This window comes from Loxodonta africana, chromosome 11 (assembly GCF_030014295.1).
Source record: "Loxodonta africana isolate mLoxAfr1 chromosome 11, mLoxAfr1.hap2, whole genome shotgun sequence".
Taxonomy (NCBI): Eukaryota; Metazoa; Chordata; class Mammalia; order Proboscidea; family Elephantidae; genus Loxodonta; species Loxodonta africana.
This window is the reverse complement of record NC_087352.1, coordinates 6,739,055-6,762,824: the sequence shown is the minus strand read 5'-3', so window position 1 is coordinate 6,762,824 and position 23,770 is coordinate 6,739,055. Positions and strand designations below refer to the sequence as shown.

The following is a 23,770-nucleotide window of genomic DNA, read 5'->3' as shown; positions in this document are numbered from 1 at the left end:
AATTATACAGTATGTGACCTTTTGTGTCTGGCTTCTTTCACATCATTAGCATAATGTTTTCAAAGCCCACCCATGTCCTAGCATGTATCAGGACTTCATCCTGCTTCGTGGCTGTGTAATATTCCATTGTGTGGGTATTGCACGTTTTGTTGGTCCATTCATCAGCTGATGTACATTTAGGTTGTTTGCACATTTGGGCTATTGTGAATAGGAGCGGGTTGTTTTTAAGGAGAACGACCTCAAGGACAGGGACCCAACATCTCTTCTGCAAACTTCTCACCTGTCTGCAACATCCTCACTCCCAACTAGAAAATGCCTTGTTTGGTGAGTAGCATCTGGGGTCTTAAAAGCTTGCACGTGGCCATTGAAGATACTCTAATGGTCTCACCCTGTCTGGAGAAAGGAAGAATGAAGAAAATCAAAGACACAAGGGCAAGATCAGTCCAAGGGACTAATGGACCACAACTGCCCAGCCTCCACCATATTGAGTCCAGCACAACTAGATGGTGCCCAGCTACCACCACTGACTGCTCTGACAGGGATCACAATAGAGGGTCCCAGACAGAGCTGGAGAAAAATGTAGAACAAAAATCTAACTCATACAAAAAAGACCAGACTTATTGCTCTGACAGAAACTGGAGAAACCCCGAGAGTATGGCCCCCGGACACATTTTTAGCTCAGTAATGAAGTCATTCCTGAGGCTCACCCTTCAGCCAAAGATTAGACAGTCCCATAAAACAAAACGAGACTAAAGGGACACATCAGCACAAGGGCAAGGACAAGAAGGCAGGACGGAACAGGAAAGCTGGTAATGGGGAACCTAAGGCCGAGAAGGGGAGAGTGTTGACATGTTGTGGGGTTGGCAACCAACATCACAAAACAATATGTGTATCAATTGTTTAATGCAAAACTAATTTGTTCTGTAAACCTTCATCTGAAGTACAATAATAAAAAAAAAAAGAATCTTAAAAGTCCTCATTAAGTGATAATAGCTATTACTATACCAAAGTGCAAACAAATAAACAAGCCCAGGGTCTTGAAGATCATTTTCAAAAAAAAAAGAAATTCCTTGATAAAGAATTACAAAAACATCCATGTGTGGTTGTCCTCACCAGACATGGTTTTATGAATGCTCAAATGTCTCCACAGAGATGTGTTCCCTCAGGATGGAGCCCTCACCTGCTATCCTGGACATCTTTTCTACATTTGTGGCCCAGGGCAGTAGTCATTTGCAAACTCTTACTTCTGGTCTGCAACCAACCACAAACATTTGCCCGTCTTCTGCAGGTGGAGATTTGACATGTTTGCAACACATCTGTGAAAACATCTGTAAATTTGGCAGCTCACATTCCCACACCCACTGTAAAAACAATGTGGGGGTGGAGTCTGATTTCCTTTCTCATCCCAAGGGAGGAGAATCAAGATTAACAGCCCAAGGCTGATTCCTATGAGGCAGAGGTCAGACATGCCTCCTCTCTCCGCCATCTTTACCAATTCTGACACCAACTGTCCCTCCCACGCCTCTCTCTACTTTTCTGCTGGGTTTGATAATTCATTGCAATGGCCACACAAAACTCACAGACAATACTCACGATTATGGGGTTTATTAGGGAATTAACAGGTTACAGTTCAAGCTCAGGAATACTCAAGATACAGTTTTTCCATCAGGATAGCCTCTTTTCAGCTGTGCTCACAGGCACACCTCTCTCTGGCCCTAGGCCTCTGCCCTGCTCAGGCAAGTATTAAAAAGCTCTTTTAGCCCCTGCCAGTAAGTCCCCAGAGGCACTCCAGGCACTCAGCTTTCTCCCTCTGTGGGCTGAGATGTTCACTGCATGGTCTCCTGCCGGTCTCTCCTGCCACCACTTCTCACTGTCTTCAGAGTTCTCTCTCCTGGCTCCAGGAGCTTCTCAAGACAGGGATCTCGGGTCCAAAGTACACACTCTGTGCTCCTGGCTCTTCTTCCTTGGTGGTGGTAGGATCCTCTCTCTGCTTTGGAATTGACTCTCTTTTAAGGCAAAACTGACCAATCCCCTTGGTGGGCCACCATTGCCTTATTTGCACAGTTACGAGACCATGGCCACACAAAATCGATCCATTGCACTGCACCCACACTTTATTTTCAGATGTCTGAAATAGTGCTGTGCAAGAAAAATACAATGGGATTATCTAGAATCGGTAAATGCACAGAGACAGAAAATAGATTAGAGGTTGCCAGGGGTGCAGGGCAAGAAGAAAGGGGTATGGTGTTTCTGTTAGGGGTGATGAGAATATTCTGGAAAGAGATGGTGGTGGTGGTTGCATAACAATGTGAATGTAAGTAATGCCACTGAATTGTAGACTTAAAAATGGTCAAAATGGCAAATTTTATGTTAAATATATGTTACCACAGTTAAAAAAACTACACATGCATTACGTAGAATGTAACCAATGTCACTGAGCAACTTGTGCAGGAATTGTTGAATGGGAACATAAACTACTGTGTAAACCTTCACCAAAAACACAATAAAATATTACTCTAAAAAATACGATGAGAGCTACGTATGTAATTCTAAATTTTCTAGCAGCTGTGTATTAAAAAAGCGAAAAAAAATAACAGGAGAAATTAATTTACATAATTTTAATCTCATATATAATTTATATACACATAAAATATGATAACATTGCAACATGTAATTAATAAAAAATTATTGAAATGTTTTACATTCTTGTTATCATACTACGCCTCTGAAATTGGTGTCTTTCACACTTCCAACACATCTCAATTTGGACTAGCCATGTTTCAAGGGCTCACTATCAATATCACATGTGGCTGGTGGCCACCGTATTGGACAGTGTTGATCTAAAACCTCATTTAAAAGAATCTGTATCATATTTGCAAAGAGCCACATGTCCCAGGCAAGCATCGGCTTCTCAGCTGCAAACCTCTGTGTATCGCCGGCAACACGCTCACGGCTTATCTGCAAATACACCTGCAACTTCTCTGCAAAACTTTCCACATCACCTGCAAACAGGGCCACAGCTCTCATCCAAGACCCCTGCAGAGGAAGCACTTGCTCAAGGAAAAGGTATTGATTCCAAATCTTGATTTGACCTGCAAATCCTACCTTCTTCTTTGCATAAATGTCACCTCATTGAAAACACACGGGGAGGAGTCAGATAGTCATCTCAAAGTCAGGGAGGCCTGTGGCTGGGCAGGAAGGCTCCAGGTCTTCTTCCTCCTGCTTCTGCTGGGGCTCTTCACCCTCCTCATCTTCCTCACTGCTCTCCTCCTCCTCTTCCAGTTCCTTCCGCAGTGCCCCCATCTCGAGCGCCAGGCTGCACAGCTGGTCCAGCAGCTGGGTATCTACTCGGCGGAGGTTCCCCTGCCAGTGGGAAGGGGAAGTTGTGGGCATTCCACAGCAAAAGGCAAGGATTGGCATGCTGACCCAGGACCTGGGGGGAGCAGGTCCCCCTCAAGTCCTGACCCGAAGCTCTGGGGTGAGGGCCTCAGTGTGTCTCTGGACCTCAGGCCCTGATCTGTCAGCCTGCTTCTGACAGTATCTCTTGATCTCTGCCTGTCTCTCATTTCAGCATCCCTCACCATCTCCACCTCTCTCTCTGTCTGAGTCTGTCTCCTTTGTCTCTCTTATTATGTCTCCCTCTTTCATTATCGATCTCTGTCTCCATTTGTCTGTCTCTACATCTTTCCATGTCCTGTCTCTCTGTCTCTCCACTTCTCTGCCCCTGATCTCTCTGTTGCAAACATTTTGTCGCTTTGCCTCTGCTTCTGCTCTCAGTCTCTGCTTTCCATCTCTGTCTCTTTCTTGGTCTCTCTGTATCTCTTTATTGTTGTCTCTCACTCCTTGGGGCTATGTCTCCATCTCTCTCTCCGCCTGCCTCTGCCTCTATTTCTCTTTATTCCTGATTCTCAATTGCTGACTTTTGATTTCTGTCACTGGCACTTTCTATTTCCAGACTTCTCTCTCTCCATCTCTCACCCTCCCCCCACCCCATTCCCCCATCCGCACCCCCCACTCACCAGCTCCTCCCAGATCCACAACAGCCTCTCCCTGGCACCATCAGTGTCCGTCTGTGGGAGAACGAAGGCCTGGCCAGGCCTCTCCATTGGGGGGACCCCCCTCAAAGCCCTCGGGGGTGGGCCCAGCTCCAGGGGCACCAGCCCAGCCTGCCTCATCTGCTTCCACTGCTCCATAGCCTCTGAGCAGTGGCCACAGGGAGCAGGAAGTAGCAAGGTCCAGAGTGACCCAGCTCCCTGAGGAGCTGCGGCTGGAGGGAGTGAAGGGCAGCCAGGCGGGGCCAAGGGGGGCTGACAGAGGCGTCCCAAAGTTCATTCTCCAGGGAGAGTCAGCCAGCCTCATGTGTTCTGTTTCCTTCTTAAGTCTAACCTCAACTCTGCTCACAAGGGTCCAACCCCAGCCTCTCGCACTAAGGTCAAAGTTCACCTCATCCTGCCTCTTCCCAGTACCTGCCCAAGCCTGGCCCCTCCTGGGCGCCCCGTATCTGTTGATGTCTGGCTTCTTGACTTCTCCTGGGTCCCTCCCACCTCAGGTCCTTCGCACTTACTCTTTTATTTTCTTTTTTTAAAATAATATTTTATTGTGTTTTCGGTCCTCTGTACTTACTCTTGCCTTTGCCTTGAGTATTCTTCCCCCAGATCTCTGAGTGGTTCTTTCCTTACCCTTCACCTCCACTTAAATATCCCCTCTTCGGAGAGGCCTTTCCTGATGGCTCCAGGGCCCAGTCACTCCCTATTGTACTACTTGCTTTTTATTTGATTCTTACCAAACACTATCTGTAGTCCTGGCGGCGCAGGGGTTGAGAGCTCCGCTGGTAACCAGAAGGTCAGCAGTGCAAGTCCAACAGTCACTCCTTGGAAACCATATGGGGCAGTTCTACTCTGTCCTATAGGGTCACTATAAGTCAGCTTGCTCACTCATTTGTTTTTCATCTAGCCTCTCCCCACCTGGAATGTTGACCCCCTGAGAGAACGATGGGTCTGTCCTGTTCCCCGTGGTAACCTCAGCACACAGAATAATGCCTGCCACGTGGTAGAGGCTAGGTAAATATTTGTGGAATGAATGAATGAATAATTCTATCCACAAGACTCCACATCGAATCTTCATGCTGAGAGCTCCAACCTGAAGTTTAACACCTCACAATGCTAGTCTCACCTCAGTAGGAGGGAAAAACGGTACATTACATGAAGCACTGCCCACCCTCTCCTAGGGAAAGGCTCAGAGTCATAAGAGCTGTGCAAAGGGCACTCTGAGCAATCCCTAATCCAAAAGATACTTATGCCTTTAAGAAAACAAAACCGGTTGCCCTTGAGTAAATTCCAATTCAAGGCGACCTCATGTGTGTCAAAGTAGAACTGTGCTCCACAGGGTTTTCAATAGTTTGGAACTAGATCACCAGGCTGTCAGAGCGGTTAAGAGCTATGGCTGCTAACTAAAAGGTCAGCAGTTCAAATCCACCAGGCGCTCCCTGGAAACTCTATGGGGCAGTTCTAATCTGTCCTAGAGGGTCGCTATGAGTCGGAATCCACTCATCAGCAATGGGTTTGGTCTTTGTTTTTAGATCACCAGGTCTTCTTCTAAGGCACCTCTGGTGGACTGGAAACGCCAACCTTTCCTTTGCATCACTCAGGGACTCTGCGCCTTTAAGAGGAGGTTTGGAAAATAGAGAGGCGTGGCCATGAGAGAAGCAGCCTATTACTAAAACACATGGGCGGGACAGGAAAATAAGATCGGCCCCTTCCGGTATGTAACCCTAGCAAGATGGCGGCGCCCAGGGCGGTAGGTGATCGGAGCTCTTAGGGCCTCCCAAACTGAAGCTTTCTCTGCTGCCTCCGCCTTCAGAACCCCTGTTGGCACCCGGGGAGGGGCAAGGAGCCGTAAGGGAACAGGAGCCTCTCCCGCTAAGCCTCGCGCTGGGATTGTAGGCCGGGGGCTATTGTACTGGGAAAATGGGGACACAAGCGGTGGATGAGTTCTAGAGGTTGAGAGGGGTCGGGGACTTGGCGGACAAAAACCAATGGGAAAGCGGGGAGCTTTGAGGGGCGGGGAGAAGAGTAATGGTCTAGCCAATCAGAGGTAGGGTTAAGACTACGGGAGCCAATGGGAAGGCGAAATTGGGACCTAGAAGCGGGGTGAGGGGGTTGGAAGGGATTGGCCAAGATTCTGGGATTTAAGGGCCAAGGGCGGGAGGCCGAAGAATAAATTTGGGCAAAATTTATGGGAGAATTAGGAATTTTGATGGGAGACCAAAGGGATAATAAGGGGCGAAGGGGTGGGCAGGAACCAAGAGGTGAATTTGGCGGCTGTGAGTCCGAACGGACTCAAGGGCACCTAACAAGGGAAGGAGCTGGGGAAATTTAAGGAGAGAATTTAGAAAGAGAAAAAAAGGAATAAGGTAAAACCAGGGAATTAATTTAGAAAACATTACAGAGAGAAGTTGAGAGTTTAAGAAGAATTTTGGGGAAAAATAAGGGTTTAGGCAAAATTAACCAAAGAATTTGGGAAAAACAAGAGTTTTTTGTTTTTGTTTTTAAAGAAATCTTGTTTGTGTGTGTGCGCTTTAGATGAAGATTTATGGAACACACTAGTTTCTTATTAAATACTCAGTACACATGTTGTTTTATGACTTTGGTTAACAACCCCTCGTACTCTTGGGGTTTCTCCAATCTCTGTGAGACCAGTAAGCCAGTTCATTTTGTGGGAGTTAGAATTCTGTTCTATATTTTTCTCCAGCTCTGTCTGGGATCCTCTGTTGTGATCCCTGTCAGAGCAGTCAGTGGTGGTAGCTGGGCACCATCTGGTCGTACTGGGCTAAGTCTGGTGGAAGCCATGGTAGATGTGGTCAGCTAGCCCTTTGGACCAATCATTGCCTTGTATGTTTAGATTTCTTCATTCTTCCTTGCTCCTGAAGGGGTGAGACCAGTGGAGTATCTTAGATGGCAGCTCACAAGCTTTTAAGACCCCAGATGCTACTCACCAAAGTAGAATGTAAGAATGTTTTATTAACTATTTTATGCTAGTTGAGCTAGATGTTCCTTGAGACCATGGCCCCCACAGCCATCAGCCCCGCAATTCTGTCCCTCAGGGAGTTTGGATGAGTCCATGGAGCTTCCATGACCTTGCCTTGGACAAGTTGTGCTGTCTTCCCCAGTATTGTGTACTGTCTTACCCTTCACCAAAGTTACCACTTACCTATTGTCCATTTAGTGTTTTTCCATCTGCACCCCTCCCCTCCCTCATAACCAGCAAAAATTGTTTCTTTTTGTGTGTAAACCTTTTCATGAGTTTTTACGGTAGCAGTCTCATACAATATTTGTCATTTTGAGATTGACTTATTTAACTCAGCACAATGACCTCGAGATTCATCCATGTTATGAGATGCTTCACAGATTCATCATTGTTTTTATCGTTGTATAATATTTGTGTGTATGTACCATAGTTTGTTTATCCATTCATCTATTGATGGGTATTGACGTTGTTTCCATCTTTTTGCTATAGTGAACAAGGCTGCAGTGAACATGGGTGTGCATATGTCTGTCGGTGTGACGACTCTTATTTCTCTAGGATATATTCCTAGGAGTGGGATTACTGGATCATATGATATTTCTATTTCTAGCTTTCTAAGGAAGCACCATATTGTTTTCTAAAATGGTTGTGTCATTTTGCATTCCCACCAATAGTGCATAAGAGTTCTGATCTCCCCAAGGCCTCTCCAACATTTGTTATTTCCTGTTTTTTTCTTGATTTGTGCCAGTAATGAAGGAGTAAGATGGTATCTCATTGTGCTTTTGATTTGCTTTCTCTAATGGGTAGTGATCTCGAGCATTTCCTTCTGTATCTGTGAGTCACTTTAATGTCTTCTTTAGTGAAGTGTCTGTTCATTTCCTTTGCCCATTTTTTAATTGGGTTATTTGTCTTTTTGTTGTAGAGGTGCTGGATTTTCCTGTAGATTTCAGATATTAGACCTTTGTCTGATTTTTAATAGCCAAATTTTTTTCCCAGTCTGTAGGTTCCCTCTTTTTTTTTTTTTTAATGTGCTTTAAGTGAAAGTTTACAAATCAAGTCAGTCTCTCATACAAAAATTTATATACACCTTGCTATATACTCCTGATTGCTCTCCCCCTAATGAGACAGCACACTCCCTCCCTCCACTCTCTTTTTGTGTCCACTTGGCCAGTGTCTGACCACCTTTGCCTTCTCATCTCCCCTCCAGACAGGAGATGTCCACATAGTCTCATGTGTCTACTTGATCCAAGAAGTTCGTTCTTCACCAGTGTCATTTTCTATCCCATTGTCCAGTCCAATCCCTGCCTGAAGAGTTGATTTCGGGAATGGTTCCTGTCTTGCGCTAATGGAAGGTCTGGGGACCGTGACCACCAGGGTCCTTCTAGTCTCCGTCAGACCATTAAGTCTGATCTTTCTATGAGAATTTGGGGTCTGCATCCCACTGCTCTCTGCCCCCTCAGGGGTTCTCTGTTGTGTTCCCTGTCAGGGCAGGTATCTGTTGTAGCCGGGCACCTTCTAGTTCTTTTGGCCTCAGGCTGATGTAGTCTCTGGTTTATGTGGCCCTTTCTATCTCTTGGGGTTATAATTACCTTCTATCTTTGGTGTTCTTCATACTCCTTTGCTCCAGGTGGGTTGAGACCAATTGATGCATCTTAGATGGCCGCTTGCTAGTGTTTAAGACCCCAGATGCCACTCCAAAGTGGGATGCAGAATGTTTTCTTAATAGATTTTATTATGCCAGTTGACTTAGATGTCCCCTGAAACCATGATCCCCAAACCCCTGACCCTGCCACATTGGCTTTCGAAGCATTCAGTTTATTCAGGAAATTTCTTTGCTTTTGGTTTAGTCCAGTTGTGCTGACCTCTCCTGTATTGTGTGTTGTCTTTCCCTTCACCTAAAATAGTTCTTTTCTACTATCTAATTAGTGAATATTCCTCTCCCTTCCTCCTTCCTTCCCCACTCTCGTAACCATCAAAGAATATTTTCTTCTCTGTCTAAACTACTTCTCGAGTTCTTATTATAGTGGTCTTATACAATATTTGTCCTTTTGCAACTGTCTAATTTCACTCAGCATAATGCCTTCCATATTCCTCGGTGTTATGAAATTTTTACAGATTCATCACTGTTCTTTATGGATGCGTAGTATTCCATTGTGTGAATATGCCATAATTTATTTATCCATTGATCCGTTGATGGGCATCTTGGCTGCTTCCATCTTTTTGCTATTTTAAGCAGTGCTACAGTGAACATGTGCATGCATATATCTGTTCGTGTAAAGGCTCTTATTTCTCTAGGATATATTCCAAAGAGTGGGATTGCTGGATTGTGTGGTACTTCTATTTCTAACTTTTTAAGAACGCACGAAATTGATTTCCAAAGTGGTTGTACAATTTTACATTCCAGCCAGCAGTGTATAAGTGTTCCTGTCTCTCCACAACCTCTTCAACATTTTTGTGTTTTCTGAATTAATGCCAGCCTTGTTTGAGTGAGATGGAATCTCATTGTACTTTTGATTTGCATTTCTCTAATGGCTAATGATCGTGAGCATTTCCTCATGTATCTGTTAGCTACCTGAATGTCTTCTTTAGTGAAGTACCTGTTCATATCTTTTGCCCATTTCTTAATTGGGTTATTTGTCTTTTTGCAGTATCATGTAGATTTTAGATATATGGCACTGATCAGAAATGTCATAGCTAAAAACTTTTTCCCAGTCTGTGGGTAGTCTTTTTACTCTTTAGGTGAAGTCTTTGGATGAGCATAGGTGTTTGATTTTTAGGAGCTCCCAGTTATCTAGTCTCTCTTCTACATTCTTTATAATGTTTTGTATACTGTTCATGCCATGTATTAGGGCTCCTAACGTTGTCCCTATTTTTTCTTCCATGATCTTTATCGTTTTAGATTTTATATTTAGGTCTTTGATCCATTTTGAGTTCATTTTTGGGTATGGTGTGAGGTGTGGGTCTTGTTTCATTTTTTTGCAGATGGATATCCAGTTATGCCAGCACTGTTTATTAAAAAGACTGTCTTTTCTTCATTTAACTGTTTTGGGGCCTTTGTCAAATATCAACTGCTCATATGTGGATGGATTTATGTCTGGATTCTCAATTCTATTCCATTGGTCTATGTATCTGTTGTTGTACCAGGACCAGGCTGTTTTGACTACTGTGGCAGTATAATAGGTTCTAAAATCAGGTAGAGTGAAGCCTCCCACTTTGTTCTTCTTTTTCAGTAATGCTTTACTTATCCAGGGACTCTTTCCCTTCCTTAATGAAGTTGGTGATTTGTTTCTCCATCTCATTTAAAAATATCATTGGAATTTGGATTGGAATTGCATTGTATCTATACATGGCTTTTGGTAGAATAGACATTTTTACGATGTTAAGTCTTCCTATCCATGAGCAAGGTATGTTTTTCCACTTATGTAGGTCTCTTTTGGTTTCTTGCAGTAGTGTTTTGTAGCTTTCTTTGTTTAAGTCTTTTACATCTCTGGTAAGATTTATTCCTAAGTATTTTATCTTCTTGGGGGCTATTGTAAATGGTATTGATTTGGTGATTTCCTCTTGAAGTTCTTTTTGTTGGTGTAGAGGACTCCAACTGATTTTTGTATGTTTATCTTGTATCTTGATACTCTGCTGAAGTCTTCTGTTAGTTTCAGTGGTTTTCATGAGGATTCCTTAGGATTTTCTGTGTATAAGATCATGTCATCTGCAAATAGAGATACTTTTACTTCTTCCTTGCCAATCTGGGTGCCCTTTATTTCTTTATCTAGCGTAATTGCTCTGGCTGGGACTTCCAGCACAATGTTGAATAAGAATGGTGATAAAGGGCATCCTTGTCTAGTTCCCGATCTCAAGGGGAATGTTTTCAGGCTTTCTCCATTTAGGATGATGTTGGCTGTTGGCTTTGTATGTAGGTTCTGTTTTTACTCTTTTGGTGAAATCTTTTGGTGAGCATAAGTGTTTAATTTTTAGAAGATCCCAGTTATCTAGCTTATCTTCTGGAGTTTGTGTGTTGTTCTTACGGTTTGTATCCTGTTAATGTCATGTATTAGGGCCTTTAGCATTGATCCTATTTTTTCTTCTATGAACTTCATAGTTTTTTGCTTTATATTTAGGTCTTTGATCCATTTTGAATTAGTTTTTGTGTATGGTGTGAAGTATGGGTCCTGTTTCATTTTTTTGCAGATGGACATCCAGTTTTGCCAGCACCATTTGTTAAAAAGACTGTCTTTTCCCCATTTGATGGACTTCGGGCCCTTGTTGAAGATCAGGTTACTGTAGTTGGATAGATCTACGTCTGAGTTCTCAATTGTGTTCCGTTGGTCAATGTATCTGTCATTGTACCAGTACCAGGCTGAAAAACAAGAGAATTTGGTTAAAACAAAAAGAGAATTTGGGGCAAGTGGAGAGGAGACCTTTGAGCGCAAGAAAAGGAACAGTTTGAGGCTTTAAGAGAAGGGCGATTTGGAGTGGGGCAGTGGTGAAGAGCTACAGCTGCTCACCAAAAATGTCAGAGTTCAGAACTACCAGCTGCTGGGAAACCCTAAGGGGCAATTCTACTCTGTTCTGTAGGGTCGCTATGAGTCAGAATTGACTCAATTGCAACGGGTTTGGTTTTTTTGTTTTCAGGGGGAAAGAAACTGGTAATTCAGGAATACCCAGAGAGAACTGGATAAAAATTAAAGGGGGAATTTATGGGAAATTAAAAGGTCAGATAATGAATGCGTTGAGATAAAAGATTGGGAAAACCAAGAAAGTTTGATTAAACCAAGGAGAGAATGTCGGGTTGATTAAGGGGGAGAACTTGAAAAAAAACATGGGGAAATTTTGGCAGTTCCAAAGGCAGAATCTGGAAGTTCTAAAAGGAGAATCTAGCAAGAGCCAGGGAGCCAAGTATACATGGAGCAAAAACTGAGGGACCCAGTTCTGTCTCTCACAGGAGGTTCCAGGCTCAGTCCCTCCTTTCCTCTCCCCTTCCCCAGTCCCTGTGCCTGGTGGTCCCAGTATGGAACAGCAGTACCAGGGGTGTCCATGACCTAAGCAGGATGGTGGGCCCCAAGGGCAATCAGAGGAAGAGGAGGACACTGGTCCAGTTCCTGGGTGACCACTTCTACGATGTGCAGGCTCTGAGGGAGTACTTTTTCCGTAAGCAGGCATTGAAGGTACAGCTGGAAAATCGGTAAGAACCCCTGGCCTGCATGACCTTGTCCAGATCCATCTGCTGAGGTTCTGAATGGCCTCAGGGAGCCCCTTGCTGACTCTTGCATCTTTATGTCCTCCAGGGACTCCTATAGTAACCGGGCTGCCCACCAGCATCTCAATATGGCTAACACCAAACCCTTGATTCCCCCCTAAAATCTGCTCACCCCCATGCCTTCCTAGTCTCAGTAAAAAGCACCACAGCCCACCCAGTCGTTTGGGCCAAATTCTAAGGAGTCATCTCTGATTCCTCTTTGCTTCTCTACCCCCCACAACCAGTCCATCAATAAAATGCCAAAATATTGTCAGTTTGACTAGCTCCCACCACCTCCACTTTTTGTGGTCTGGTCTGAGCCACTTTATTTCTTGGGTGGATTACTGCAGTAATATGACTGGTCGCTTTTTGCCCCCTATAGTCTATTATGGAGCCCTGGCGGCGCAGTGAATACTAAGAGCTTGGCTGCTAACCAAAAGGTTGGCAGTTGAAATCCACCGGCCGCTCCCTGGAAACCCTATGGGGCAGTTTTGCTCTGTCAGAATTGACTAGACGGCAGTAGGTTTGGTTTGGTGTATAGTCTGACATAATCTAGAAAGCAGCCAAGGGACTCTTAAGAACACAGAGCAGATAGCATTACCACCCTGCCTAAAACCCTTAAATGGTTTCTGATTGCAACTAGAATAAAAGCCAAACTTCAAGGCCTAAAAGACCTGGCCCTTACTGACTTTTCAACCTTCTACCAGAGGACACCCCCTACCGCCCCCTCCCCCACCCCACCACCAACTGGCAGGCTCTTGCCTTAACCTTGACATCCCTTCTCACCACTCAGATCCCTGTACACGTCACCTCCAAGAAGCATTTTTCTTTCTTTTTTAATTGTGTTAACAAATATATAGGTAACAAAACATTGGCCATTTCAACAGTCTTCACGTTCAAGAAGTGTTTATCGACACGCAATCTAAATCCGCCTCCTCCATCCGCTCTGCCCTCTGAAGACACTCCCGATCATTCCCTGTTTTACTTTCTAGGTGGAATCGACAATATAATTTGCTGCTGTTTCCTGGTTTGTTATCTGCCTCCCTCTAAAATGTCAGCTGCACAGGACAGGGCCTGTTATCTGTCTTGGTCACTACTGTGTCCCCCAGTGCCCAGCACTTAATAACCTGTTACCGTTGAGTCAATTCCGACTCATAGCAACCCTATAAGTCAGAGTAGAACTGCCCCATAGGGTTTCCAAGGAGCAGCTGGTGGCTTTGAAGTCCGGCCTTTTGGTTAGCAGCCAAGTGCTTAACCACAGAGCCACCAGGGCTCCAGCACTAGGTGGGCCTCAGTATTTATGGCCTGACTTTGTCTGTCAGGCTGTCTTAGATCTGGTGCTCTGGACTCTGACCCTCTCAGTTGAGGTGTGGTGCCAGGTGTGCTGTTCCCAGGCCTCACCCTCCCCTGTGGTTTTCTTTGCAGATCTTTCCTCTCCATCAAGAATCAATATGGCCCATACATCACAGGCGCCTTTTTCATCCTGAAGCAGGGAGGCGCAGTCAAGTATGACAGCACTGGTGTTGGGGTGGGGAGGCTGTCAAGCATTTCTCAGATCGGGGCTCTGCAGTCACGCAGACTCCATGTGAGTCCCTGGTCTCTGCTGCCTGCTGGCTGTGAGGCCTGGGGGCTCATTCCTGAGCCTCAGTTTTGTCATCTGTAAAGTGGAATGGTAATAGTCTATAACCTGCAAAGTTTGTAGGAAAGACTGAATAAGATTTCACAACCTAAACACTTGTAACAAGGCCTGGAGTAGCATGTGTGCTCCATGTGTCTTTTTCTTTCTTTTCTCCTTTTTCCGTTTTTCTTTCCTTCCTTCTTTCTTCATTTTTTTCTCCTTCTTTTATTCTTTTCTGAAAAACATGATTCATGTAGACCTCATCTACTCCCATCTTTGTTCCAATTAAAACCCTCATTTGGTTTGAGCACCTCCTCCAGGAACTTCCTTGGAAATGGTATCCATGTCTGGGCACCTCTCGTATCTTCTGCCCATCTACGCAGGTTCTCCCATCATAGCTCTTTTCTCTCATACTACTGTTAGTAATCTTTGTCACCCTCAGTCTCCGGCTATGTAAAATGGTGAAAACATTCCATCTTTGCTGGGATTGTCACAGGGATCCAATAAGACCATATATATAAAGTCCTTAGTACAGGGCCTGATACATAGTAAGTGCCCCAAGCAAAGAACAATAATAGTATTACATAGGAGGTTGGGGGCCTGGGGTGCGGGTTGCCCTGCTGACCCCCCATCTCTTCCTTCTCCAGGTTTCAGGGCGAGGAGTGGATCAGGCCAAGTGGGCGTGGCCATTTCTCTCTTGACTTCTTGAAGTTCCAGGCAGTGCCTGTAGAGGCTGTGGATGCCAGTGGGTGTGCCCTCAACTACAATGGCCTGGACAACCTCTGTGAGTGGAGTGCAGTGGGGTTGCGGGGGTGGTATGGGCAAGGTCTCTAAGTGTCTCCCTTCAGTGGTGGGCTCCTGAAGGGTCCTTAGTGGTGGGCTCCTGAAGGGTCCTCGGTGGTGGGCTCTAGAAGAGTCCTCAGTGTGAGCTCTGAAAGGGTTCTTAGTGGTTGGCTCTGGAAGGGTCCTCGGTGGTGGGCTCCGGGAGGGTCCTCATTGTGGGCTCCAGAATGGTTTTCAGTGGTATGCACCAGAAGGGTCCTTGGTGGTGGGCTCTGGAAGGGTCGTCAGTGGTGGGCTCCAGAAGGGTCCTCAGTAGTGGGCTCTGGAAGGGTCCTTGGTGGTGGGCTCCGAAAGGGTCCCTGGTGGTCGGCACTCCAGAAGGGTCCTCACTGTGGGCTCTGGAAGGATTTTCGGCTGTGTGCGCTGGAAGGGTACTCAGTGGTATGCTCTTCAAGGGTCCTCGGTGGTGTGCTCTGGAAGGGTCGTCAGTGTTGGGCTCCAGAAGGGTCCTGATGGTGGGCTCCAGAAGGGTCCTTGGTGCTGGGCTCTGGCAGTGTCCTTGGTGTGGGCTCCAGAAGGGTCCTTGTGAGCTCCATAAGGGTTCTCAGTGTGGGCTCCACAAAGATACTGGCTGCCATCCTTCCTCTACCCCCTGCAGTGCCCCTGAAGGAGCTTCAGTCCCTCTGGCTGCAGCGCTGCCCCCATGTGGATGACTGGTGTCTCAGCCACCTCCACCCACTGGCTGACTCTCTGCAGGAGCTCTCGCTGGCCGGTTGCCCCCGCATCTCTGAACGGGGCCTCGCCTGCCTCCACCACTTCCAGTAAGACCCCAGCATGCCCACCCCCGCCTGCCCAGCCTGGGTCCCTGCCCGCACACATCCCTCCCAGCCCAGGTGTGGGAGAGCGAGTGAGGAGGGGGCGTGGCTGGGCAGTTCCCCACCTCCCCTGCCTCCATCGCGGCCTAGTGTTCCTGGCAGGTGGGCACAGGTGCGCAGTCACAGCGGGCCTTGGAGAGAACCAGAGGCTCCTAGTTTGTCTTGCCTTTTTGTTTTCTGTCTTAATGAAAAATCCATGATGTTTACACTGCTGCAGAACAATAGGAGCCAGAGGTATCTACTTCTAATTAGCATAGTGGGTTACATGGACTTTGGACAGCTCTGCCATTTTCTGGGCAGGTTTTTATGAAAACGTGTGTGTGTGTGTGTGTGTGTAAAAATAGACATAACAAAACATTTCCTAATTCAACAAGTTTTATATTTATAATTCGGTGACATTGATTACATGCTTCATATTGTGCAGTCATCACTATTCTTTTCCAGATTATTCCACCACTGTTAACATGAACTCACAGCCCTCTAAGCAGTAACTCCCTTTTTTCCCTCCTTCCCACCCCAGTCACCACTAATAATCTTTGGTTTCTACATATTTGCTTATTTCATATAAATGACATCGTGCAATGTTTGTCCTTTTGTGACTGACTTATTTCACTCAGCATGATGTTTTCAGGGCTCACCCAAGTGTAGCATGCATCAGGACTTCATTTCTCTTTATGGCTGAGTAACATTCCACTGTACGTATATACCACATTGCGTTTATCCATTCATCTGTTGGTAAGACATTTCTGTAGTTTCCACCTTTTGGCCATTGAATGCTACAGTGAACTTTGGTGTGTGGTGAAGATTTTTTTTTTTTTAATTTTAGGAAACTAGGGGTTGAAGTGGGGTTCACACACACACTGTCTTCATGCTGGCCTCCCACCCTGCTTCCCTCCTTCCAGGAACCTCCGCAGGCTGGACATCTCAGACCTCCCTGCCGTGTCCAACCCCAGCCTCATTCAGATCTTGGTGGAGGAGATGCTGCCCAACTGCAAGGTTCTGGGGGCTAACTGGGCCCAAGGCCTGAAGTTGGCACCAGAGGAACAGGCTCGGGATGCAGCCGGCCCTGTCTCTGCCTAGCCTTCAACCCCTCCCCACGTAAGCGGATCTCGGTGGGCCATGTGCAGTGTCTGACCAGCTCTTCATGATTCTGCCCTTTGGCTTACAGTTGGGTTCATTCAGCGCAGGGGATGGGGAGCAATGGGCTGTGGCCCTGGCAGGAGATCAGCGGAAAGGAGGGTGTGTAGCCATGGGGATATTTATTTCCTGCTTCGGGGTAGGGGTGCCTTGGCTGGCTGCACACTTGGCTGAAGGTCACAGCTCCTGTTAGGCCACCCTCTCTACACACCTCTCCTTCCAAGTTCCAATAACCTCTCCCTCAGGCCTGGGGGAGGTGAAGGCACCCTGTTGTAAGCAGCCCCCTGGGGCTGCACTCTCTTTTGTGGCTGTCCCACACCCTGCCCCTACTTGTCAAGAGACCCTTCTCAAGTTACCCTCATTTGTGTGTGCTGCTGTTTCCTACAGAGACCCTGACTGACACAGGGTCGGTTCTTCCCAGGGCAGGACCGCTTAGCTCACTGCAGGCCGTACAGCACCCCTGGCCCACACTCACAAAATGCCAGTAGCACCCGCCAGTCCCATGGTTATCAATTTATTGACGCTTGGCTCCAAATTCAACTCTTGTCTACTCTGTGAAAATGGATCTGGGCCCTTAAAATATTTTTCCTTTGCCAACTTGCATGATACTAAGCTTTTTCAGTAGAGGGCGCATGAGAGACATTACAAGACAAAAGGCTTCTGCTTCCTGGTTCTAGTTCTGGTGCGCTCGCTCAGCAGGTCCTACAGCATGTGCTGCTTCCCCTGTGCCCAGCTCCTATGACTTTTCCAGCACCCTAATCTGCAGTGCCAGGGGGCCAGCAGCTTTCCCGGCCCCCTCACCCAGTGGTTTCATAGGGGAGTGCCTCTGCTGAGGTGCCTCCCTACGAACAACTCTTCCCCGTACCCCAGGGAGCGGATTTCCAGTAAGTTCCAAGGCACCTTACTAGCCAGTCCCTCATTATTCCAACCCACCGTTATATTTAATAATACTTTGTGTTAAACTTTCCCTGTTCAAATTTCTCTGTTTTTTCTCTCCTGATTGGATCTGAACTAATACAGAATCGGTACTCAGAGTATCCTAGGAGATAGATTCACAAAGATGGGTTTTGGGGATTGGTTTGCTCATGCCCTTGGGCTCAAGCATAGTATTGATCTCCTTGCCAATGGGAAATGAGAGGCTAGAAACCCACAGCATGCATTGGCATCACAGGTGATCAAGCTGTCACCTGGTGTCGTGGTTTGAATTGTGTCCCCCAAAAATATGTGTCAACTTGTTTAGGCCATGATTCCCAGTATTGTGTGGTTGTCCTCCATTTTGTGATTTTAAGTTTATGTTAAAGAGGATTAGGGTGGGATTTTAACGCCCTTACTGAGATCATATCCCTGATCCAATGTAAAGGATGTTTCCCTGGAGTGGGGCCTGCACCACCTTTTATCTTACAAGAGATAAAAGGGAAGCAAGCAGAGACGGGGGACCTCGTACCACCAAGAAAGAAGCAGTGGGAGCAAAGTATGTCCTTTGGACCTGGGGTTCTGCATGGAGAAGCTCCTTGTCAGGGGAAGATTGACAAGAAGGACCTTGCTCCAAAGGTGACAAGAGAGCGAAAGCCTCTGGAGCTGATGCCCTAAATTTGGACTACTAGACTGTGAGAAAATAAATTTCTCTCTGTTAAAGCCATCCACTTGTACTTCTGTTATAGCAGCACGAGATGACTAAGACACCTGGCGTTGGTGGTGATGAGGTGCCAAATGAGGCACATGCCTTGGGAGCCCTAATGATCCTAAATACTAGGGTGAAGGATGCATTCTTTTGAGTGCTTACAAATAGAAAATGATAAGTTGAGGTCCTTTAGCTCAAGTTAGTCTGGGAATCAGTGCTTCCATGACAGCCCTTAAAGAAGTTCTTATTTCTTATAGCTGTGGGGCTGATAGTGCCAAAAACCCAACACAAAACTTGATTTTGTAGGTTGTTGAATTATGACAGTTGAATTAACAGTCTGCACAAGTTTCTCATGGGAAAGTTAGGGCATTTGTTGGTAAAAATGGGTTCCTGAAATCTGGAATGAAGACATGTGGTTGCGACCACAGGAGACTGACAATCTTGAACACCCAAGTCACTCTGCCCTCTCTGCTGGGGTTTGAGAAGACTATCCGGCTTCCTGTGCTTGATGCCTCGAAATGGGATGTCTGAAGACATCATAACCAGCTCTTGCTGCCACTAGGTCTATACGTAACTAGGTGAAGTCTCAGCATGCTCCAGGGGACAGGTACACACTATGGCCAGGAAGGAATAGTTTATTCACCAAAAGAACTGCAAGACTTTCCAAATATATATGTATATAAAACCTGGGGGACATGTACAGGAATAGATTCTAAGAGTGTTAGACCAATGAGGGTGGAATCTAAAACTGTTGTTAGGTGCCTTCGAGTTGGTTCCAACTCGTGGCAAACCTGTGTACAACAGAACGAAACACTGCCCGGTCCTGCACCATCCTCACACAACTGTTGCTATGTTTGAGCCCTCTGTTGCAGCCACTGTGTCAATCCATGTCATTGAGGGTCTTCCTCTTTCGCTGACCCTCTACCAAGCATGATGCCTTTCTCCAGAGACCAGTCCCTCCTGGTAACATGTCCTAAGGATGTGAGACAAGGTCTCGCCATCCTCACTTCTAAGGAGCACTCTGGCTATAATTCTTCCAAGGCAGATGTGTTCATTCTTCTGGCAGTCCGTGGTATATTCAATATTCATCGCCAACACCATAATTCAAAGGCATCAATTCTTCGGCCTTCTTATTGTCCAGCTTTTGCGTGCGTATGAGGCTATTCCGTTGATATGTGTGCACTTGATAACAATTCCAGATTTAATGGGCTAGCTTGTGCAGCTGGAGGTGGTTTTAACAGCTCACTTGGCCAGTGGACTAGAACTTGGACTCAGCAGTGACCTATAGTTAATGAGGCTGAGATGCCAGAACTGCCCTGGCATAACATGGAAGAGGGAGTCCAAAGGCTTAAGGAGACAGGTATGTTGGATTCGATTTATCATATTCCAACCTCCCCAGTGTTCCACAAGAAAGCAGCTCTTACTAGCCAACCCCTCTGTTACAGTTAATAATTCCCTGTGATAGTTAATTATTCTAAAGTTCCCCGTTTAAATGGCTGTGTGGTTTCTGTCTCTTGATTAGACCCAGACTGATGCACATAGCAGCCAAAGTTTCACGCTCAGAAATTTCCAAAAACCCCCACCAGGGGCAGAGTACTCCAGGCTGAGAATCTCTGTGCCCCCTGGCAGAAGCTAGATAAGCCAGCCCTGGGGTAAGGAGGCCCCAGAATCCGCTCCCCCGCCCCCCCACAACCAAGAGGCTCTCAAGCCCCTGCCCCCACCCCCTGGCTGTCACACCCCACTCTAGCATCCTTCTCCATTAGAACTTAGCACTTCCAACCCCTCTTCCTCCAGCTGTTCCCAGGACTCCATTATTCAAACAGGAGGAGGAAGTCAGCGCTGGACAAATAATAAAGTGTTGCTGCTGACAGACAAGGTCCCTGAGATGGTCTGGACAGTCTCTCCCCAAGCCAGGATGATGAGGAGAAGGGTCTGCCCAGGCTTAGCCCTAGTTCCATCCCAGGAGGAAGCCCCACCCATCCGCCTCCCCAGACAGCTGATGCAGCCCCAACAGCAGAGGCCTCTGGAGGGCAGGGAGGTAAACACAGGCAGGCACCCTCCCTGTCTCCGTCCCAGGGGAGCCGGATGTGAGTGTTCTGGAGTCATTGTGCAGCTGTGGAAGGGGCCCAGGCCCCAGGGCCGAGGACTCCAGGGCTGGAGGTGGGGACGGGACAGGAGAGGATTCCTCACAGGCCACCCAGGCACTGATGGGGATGGAGGAGGTGCAGGGGTCAGCTAGGCCCCAGGGTCCCTGTGCCCCCTACCCTGTCGCTTGTTCCTTCTTCCCCTTCAATCTGCTGTTTCTGGTTCCTGGCCAGCTCCCTTCTCCATCTTCACAGGTCTGGCTTTTGTTCTCTGCCCACACCCCTGTCTCTCTCCACCTGCCTCTCTAAAGCACTCTTCCCTGCTACTCTCCCCAATGGGCTTCCCAGCTGCCCTTCTCTTTCTCGCCAACTCCATTTCCTCCTCCTCCTCACCTTCCCGTTCTCTCTGTCTCTCTCTCTTCTCTTAGTTCTCTCCAGTCCTTGCCTCACCCCAGTCTCTCCTCTCTCCTCCCTGCCTGCCCCCCAGACCTCCCCTGGCTGCTTCTTCCTCCCTCCACGATGTCTCTCTCCAGCCCTCCTCCCGTCTAACTCCCTCTCCTCCTCACCAGCCCCTTCCCCACCCCCACCCGACTCTGGGCAGCAACCACAAACATCCCTATCTCTGGCCAGGCCCATCCAATCCCACTCAGCACATTCACGCCGCCTCTTTCCCGCGGCCGGGCGCCAGCCCCTCAGCCTCCCTGTCTCTGCCGGCTTGGGACTCGGCCTCGCCCTGGGTCACTCTGACACTACCCAGCCCAGGCTCAGGTCTGGAGCTGACTTCACCCTCCCTGGGACTTGGCCTCCCTGACCCCAGGCTCCCAGTTCTCCCCTCCCAGGCCTCGAAAGGTCTGCCGTGTCTCTGGCCACCCCTGCATGTTTCCCAGCAGTCTTGCCAGAAAACCAGCCCCAACACGCCAGAGCCCCAGCACTCCGGTCTGGCGCCCGCCCGCCCTCTCCCTCCCCTCCCTCGGCCCCGCCCCGGCCCCTCCCGGCCCCTGGGGCCCTCCCAGCCTCCCGCTCCCTCCTAGCCCTGGACTGGCTGGGCTGCTAGACCCACGCTCGGACGGGCAGAAGGGAGACCCGAGGGAGGGCCTGACTGAGGTCGGGGCACCAGGAGCTGGTGGGAGCCAGACCCACAGGTAAAGAGGGAGCAAGATCCTTGGTTCCCCAGCCTCTGCTGGGGGAGGGAGGAAGAAGGAGCCAGCCCCAGAATGGGAATAAGTGATCCTGATTCCTGGTGAGAGGAATGAATGGGGGTGGGGTGTGAGCTGGCCAGGCCAGATCCCTAGGCCCTGGGGTGGGGTCAGGGACAGGTAGACCTCTGGAATTTTAGGAAGGTGGAAGGAGGGGGACTCCAAGAGAGCTGAAAGAGCAGAAGGTTGGAGTGGGATTGGAATGGGAGATTCCTAGGTCTAGGAATGGGGGCAGTCGGGTCCCTGGGTGGGGGTGGGAGGCCCCTGTTGAGGGAGGGTCTGGGACGGGAGAAGCTGGTACAGGGGTTGGCAGGGTCTGTGGGGGGACTGAGAGGCTGTCTGCCATGGGGCCAGACTGGGTCCCCTCTGAGGCCCATCCCCATGCCCCAAAGGCCCCCCGTGGCTCCCTTGCAGCTCCCGAGGTGGCCCCTTCCCTGGGCCGGGTCATGCGCTGCCCCAAGTGCCTTCTCTGCCTGTCAGCACTGCTCACGCTTCTGGGCCTCAAGGTGTACATCGAGTGGGCATACGACCCTCGGCTCAGCAAGGCCTACCCAGGACCCCGGGGCACACCACCAGGCCCCACGCCAGCCAACTTTGAGCCCACCCTGCCTGCCAACCTCTCTGCCCGCCTGGGCCAGACTGGACCACTACCCTCGGCTTACTGGAACCAGCAGCAGTGGCAGCTAGGGACCCTGCCCAGTGGGGACAGCACTGAGGCAGGGGACTGCCGGGCTTGGGGGGCTGCCGCTGCCAACGATATCCCTGACTTTGACTCCTATCCCGAGGACCTCCGCCACTTCCTGCTGTCGGCAGCCTGCCGTACCTTCCCGCAGTGGCTGCCTGTGGGTGGCGGCGGCCAAGTGGCCAGCTGCTCAGCTACAGACGTCCCCTACCTACTGCTGGCTGTCAAGTCGGAACCAGGGCGTTTTGCAGAACGACAGGCTGTGAGGGAGACGTGGGGTCGTCCAGCTCCAGGGATTCGGCTGCTCTTCCTGCTGGGGTCCCCACTGGGTCGGGGGGGCCCTGACCTGAGCTCACTGGTGGCCTGGGAGAGCCATCGATATAGCGACCTGCTGCTCTGGGACTTCTTTGACGTCCCCTTCAACCAGACACTCAAGGACCTGCTGCTGTTTGCCTGGCTGGGCCACCACTGCCCCGATGTGACCTTTATCCTGCACGCTCAGGACGATGCCTTTGTGCGCACCCCTGCTCTGCTAGAACACCTGCGAGGTCTGCCCCCGGTCTGGGCCCGGGGCCTCTACCTGGGTGAGGTCTTCACCCAGGCCAAGCCCCTCCGGAAGCCTGGAGGACCCTTCTATGTGCCTGAGACCTTCTTTGAAGGAGAGTACCCAGCGTATGCCAGCGGCGGTGGCTACATCATTGCTGGGCGCCTGGCACCCTGGCTGCTGCAGGCGGCTGCCCGTGTGGCACCCTTCCCCTTCAACGACGTCTACACTGGCCTGTGCTTCCGTGCCCTGGGTCTGGTGCCCCGAGCCCACCCAGGCTTCCACACAGCCTGGCCGGCAGACCGCACTGCTGAGCCCTGTGCTGTCCGTGACCTGCTGCTGGTCCGGCCCCTCAGCCCCCAGGACAGAATTCGGCTCTGGAAACACCTGCAGGACCCACAGCTCCAGTGCTGAGCCTGGGTGGGAAGGGCCAAGCCAGTGTGAGACCTGGCTCAGCCTCTCCTGGGCCTTGATGGGCAGGAGGAGGTCCTAGGACCTAGGCTATCTAAGCAACTCCTGGGGGGTGGGGGGGGGGGGCGGGGAGACTGTTTTTGTCTACTTTTTTGTTTTTTTAAAAAACATGCACTCCCCACTCTGAGGCCTGGAGTTGTCTGTGCGTCTGTGAGGCCCTGGAGCGGTAGACAGAGGAGCAAAGCTCATCTGTGCCCTGACCCCACACTAAACACTGATCCTGCCTGACTGGACACGGCCAGCTGCAATGGGCCCCTTGGCCACCTTGCTGGACGCCAGTCCTGCTCCTCCCTGCTGTGAGAGAGCAGGAGGCCAACCCAGGAAGACCCCCACCCCCTTCCCGCCTGCCAAGGCTGCCCCGCCAGCTTGTGAAAGTTTCCGGGGGAAGTAGATATCCCAACGGCTCTGGCATTATTTATCTAAAGTGGAGAGGCTAGGGGTGGTCCCAAACCAGTCACCCTGGGCTCTCCCCACCCCGCAACAAAACTCCAGGAAACAGAGGC

General features: G+C 48.9%; 3 protein-coding genes across 9 annotated transcripts; 2 read left to right on the top strand and 1 right to left on the bottom strand.

Moving 5' to 3' along the window:
• Nucleotides 1–226: 226 nt before the first annotated feature.
• Nucleotides 227–5,947, bottom strand: ERICH4 (glutamate rich 4). The gene is made up of 2 exons (XM_003420750.3): nt 4,020–5,947; nt 227–3,363 (listed from the first exon to the last, which is right to left on the bottom strand). The coding sequence occupies exons 1-2, from the start codon at nt 4,191–4,193 to the stop codon at nt 3,154–3,156; spliced, it is 384 nt and encodes a 127-aa protein (XP_003420798.1). The 5' UTR covers nt 4,194–5,947; the 3' UTR covers nt 227–3,153.
• On the top strand, nt 5,725–19,883 carry DMAC2 (distal membrane arm assembly component 2). 3 transcript variants are annotated; one of them, XM_010600357.3, is made up of 7 exons: nt 5,725–5,796; nt 12,006–12,202; nt 13,682–13,762; nt 14,522–14,658; nt 15,316–15,478; nt 16,435–16,630; nt 18,030–18,337. In XM_010600357.3, the coding sequence occupies exons 1-6, from the start codon at nt 5,779–5,781 to the stop codon at nt 16,610–16,612; spliced, it is 774 nt and encodes a 257-aa protein (XP_010598659.1). In that variant the 5' UTR covers nt 5,725–5,778; the 3' UTR covers nt 16,613–16,630; nt 18,030–18,337. The 3 variants fall into 3 exon arrangements, with proteins under 3 accessions (XP_010598659.1, XP_064149775.1, XP_064149777.1); XM_064293705.1 differs by having other exon boundaries at nt 16,435–19,883; XM_064293707.1 differs by lacking the exon at nt 5,725–5,796 and adding an exon at nt 6,373–7,005 and having other exon boundaries at nt 16,435–19,882.
• A 1,484-nt stretch (nt 19,884–21,367) lies between these two features.
• B3GNT8 (UDP-GlcNAc:betaGal beta-1,3-N-acetylglucosaminyltransferase 8) lies at nt 21,368–23,320 on the top strand. 5 transcript variants are annotated; one of them, XM_064293702.1, is made up of 2 exons: nt 21,368–21,516; nt 21,985–23,320. In XM_064293702.1, the coding sequence occupies exon 2, from the start codon at nt 22,017–22,019 to the stop codon at nt 23,208–23,210; it is 1,194 nt and encodes a 397-aa protein (XP_064149772.1). In that variant the 5' UTR covers nt 21,368–21,516; nt 21,985–22,016; the 3' UTR covers nt 23,211–23,320. The 5 variants fall into 5 exon arrangements, with proteins under 5 accessions (XP_064149772.1, XP_064149774.1, XP_023395700.2 ...); XM_064293704.1 differs by having other exon boundaries at nt 21,963–23,320; XM_023539932.2 differs by having other exon boundaries at nt 21,368–21,614.
• The last annotated feature ends 450 nt before the right edge of the window (nt 23,321–23,770 follow it).

Bases quoted from the DNA above. Each gene is read 5' to 3' on its own strand.
- B3GNT8 (XM_064293700.1), top strand. From the start codon at position 21,915: ATGGGGCCAGACTGGGTCCCCTCTGAGGCCCATCCCCATGCCCCAAAG.
- ERICH4 (XM_003420750.3), bottom strand. From the start codon at position 4,193: ATGGAGCAGTGGAAGCAGATGAGGCAGGCTGGGCTGGTGCCCCTGGAG. The intron at 3,364-4,019 runs GTGAGTGGGGGG...TCCCACTGGCAG, and splicing joins TGTGGATCTGGGAGGAGCTG to GGGAACCTCCGCCGAGTAGA.
- DMAC2 (XM_064293705.1), top strand. The intron at 12,203-13,681 runs GTAAGAACCCCT...TTTTCTTTGCAG, and splicing joins AAGGTACAGCTGGAAAATCG to ATCTTTCCTCTCCATCAAGA. The intron at 13,763-14,521 runs GTATGACAGCAC...TTCCTTCTCCAG, and splicing joins AAGCAGGGAGGCGCAGTCAA to GTTTCAGGGCGAGGAGTGGA.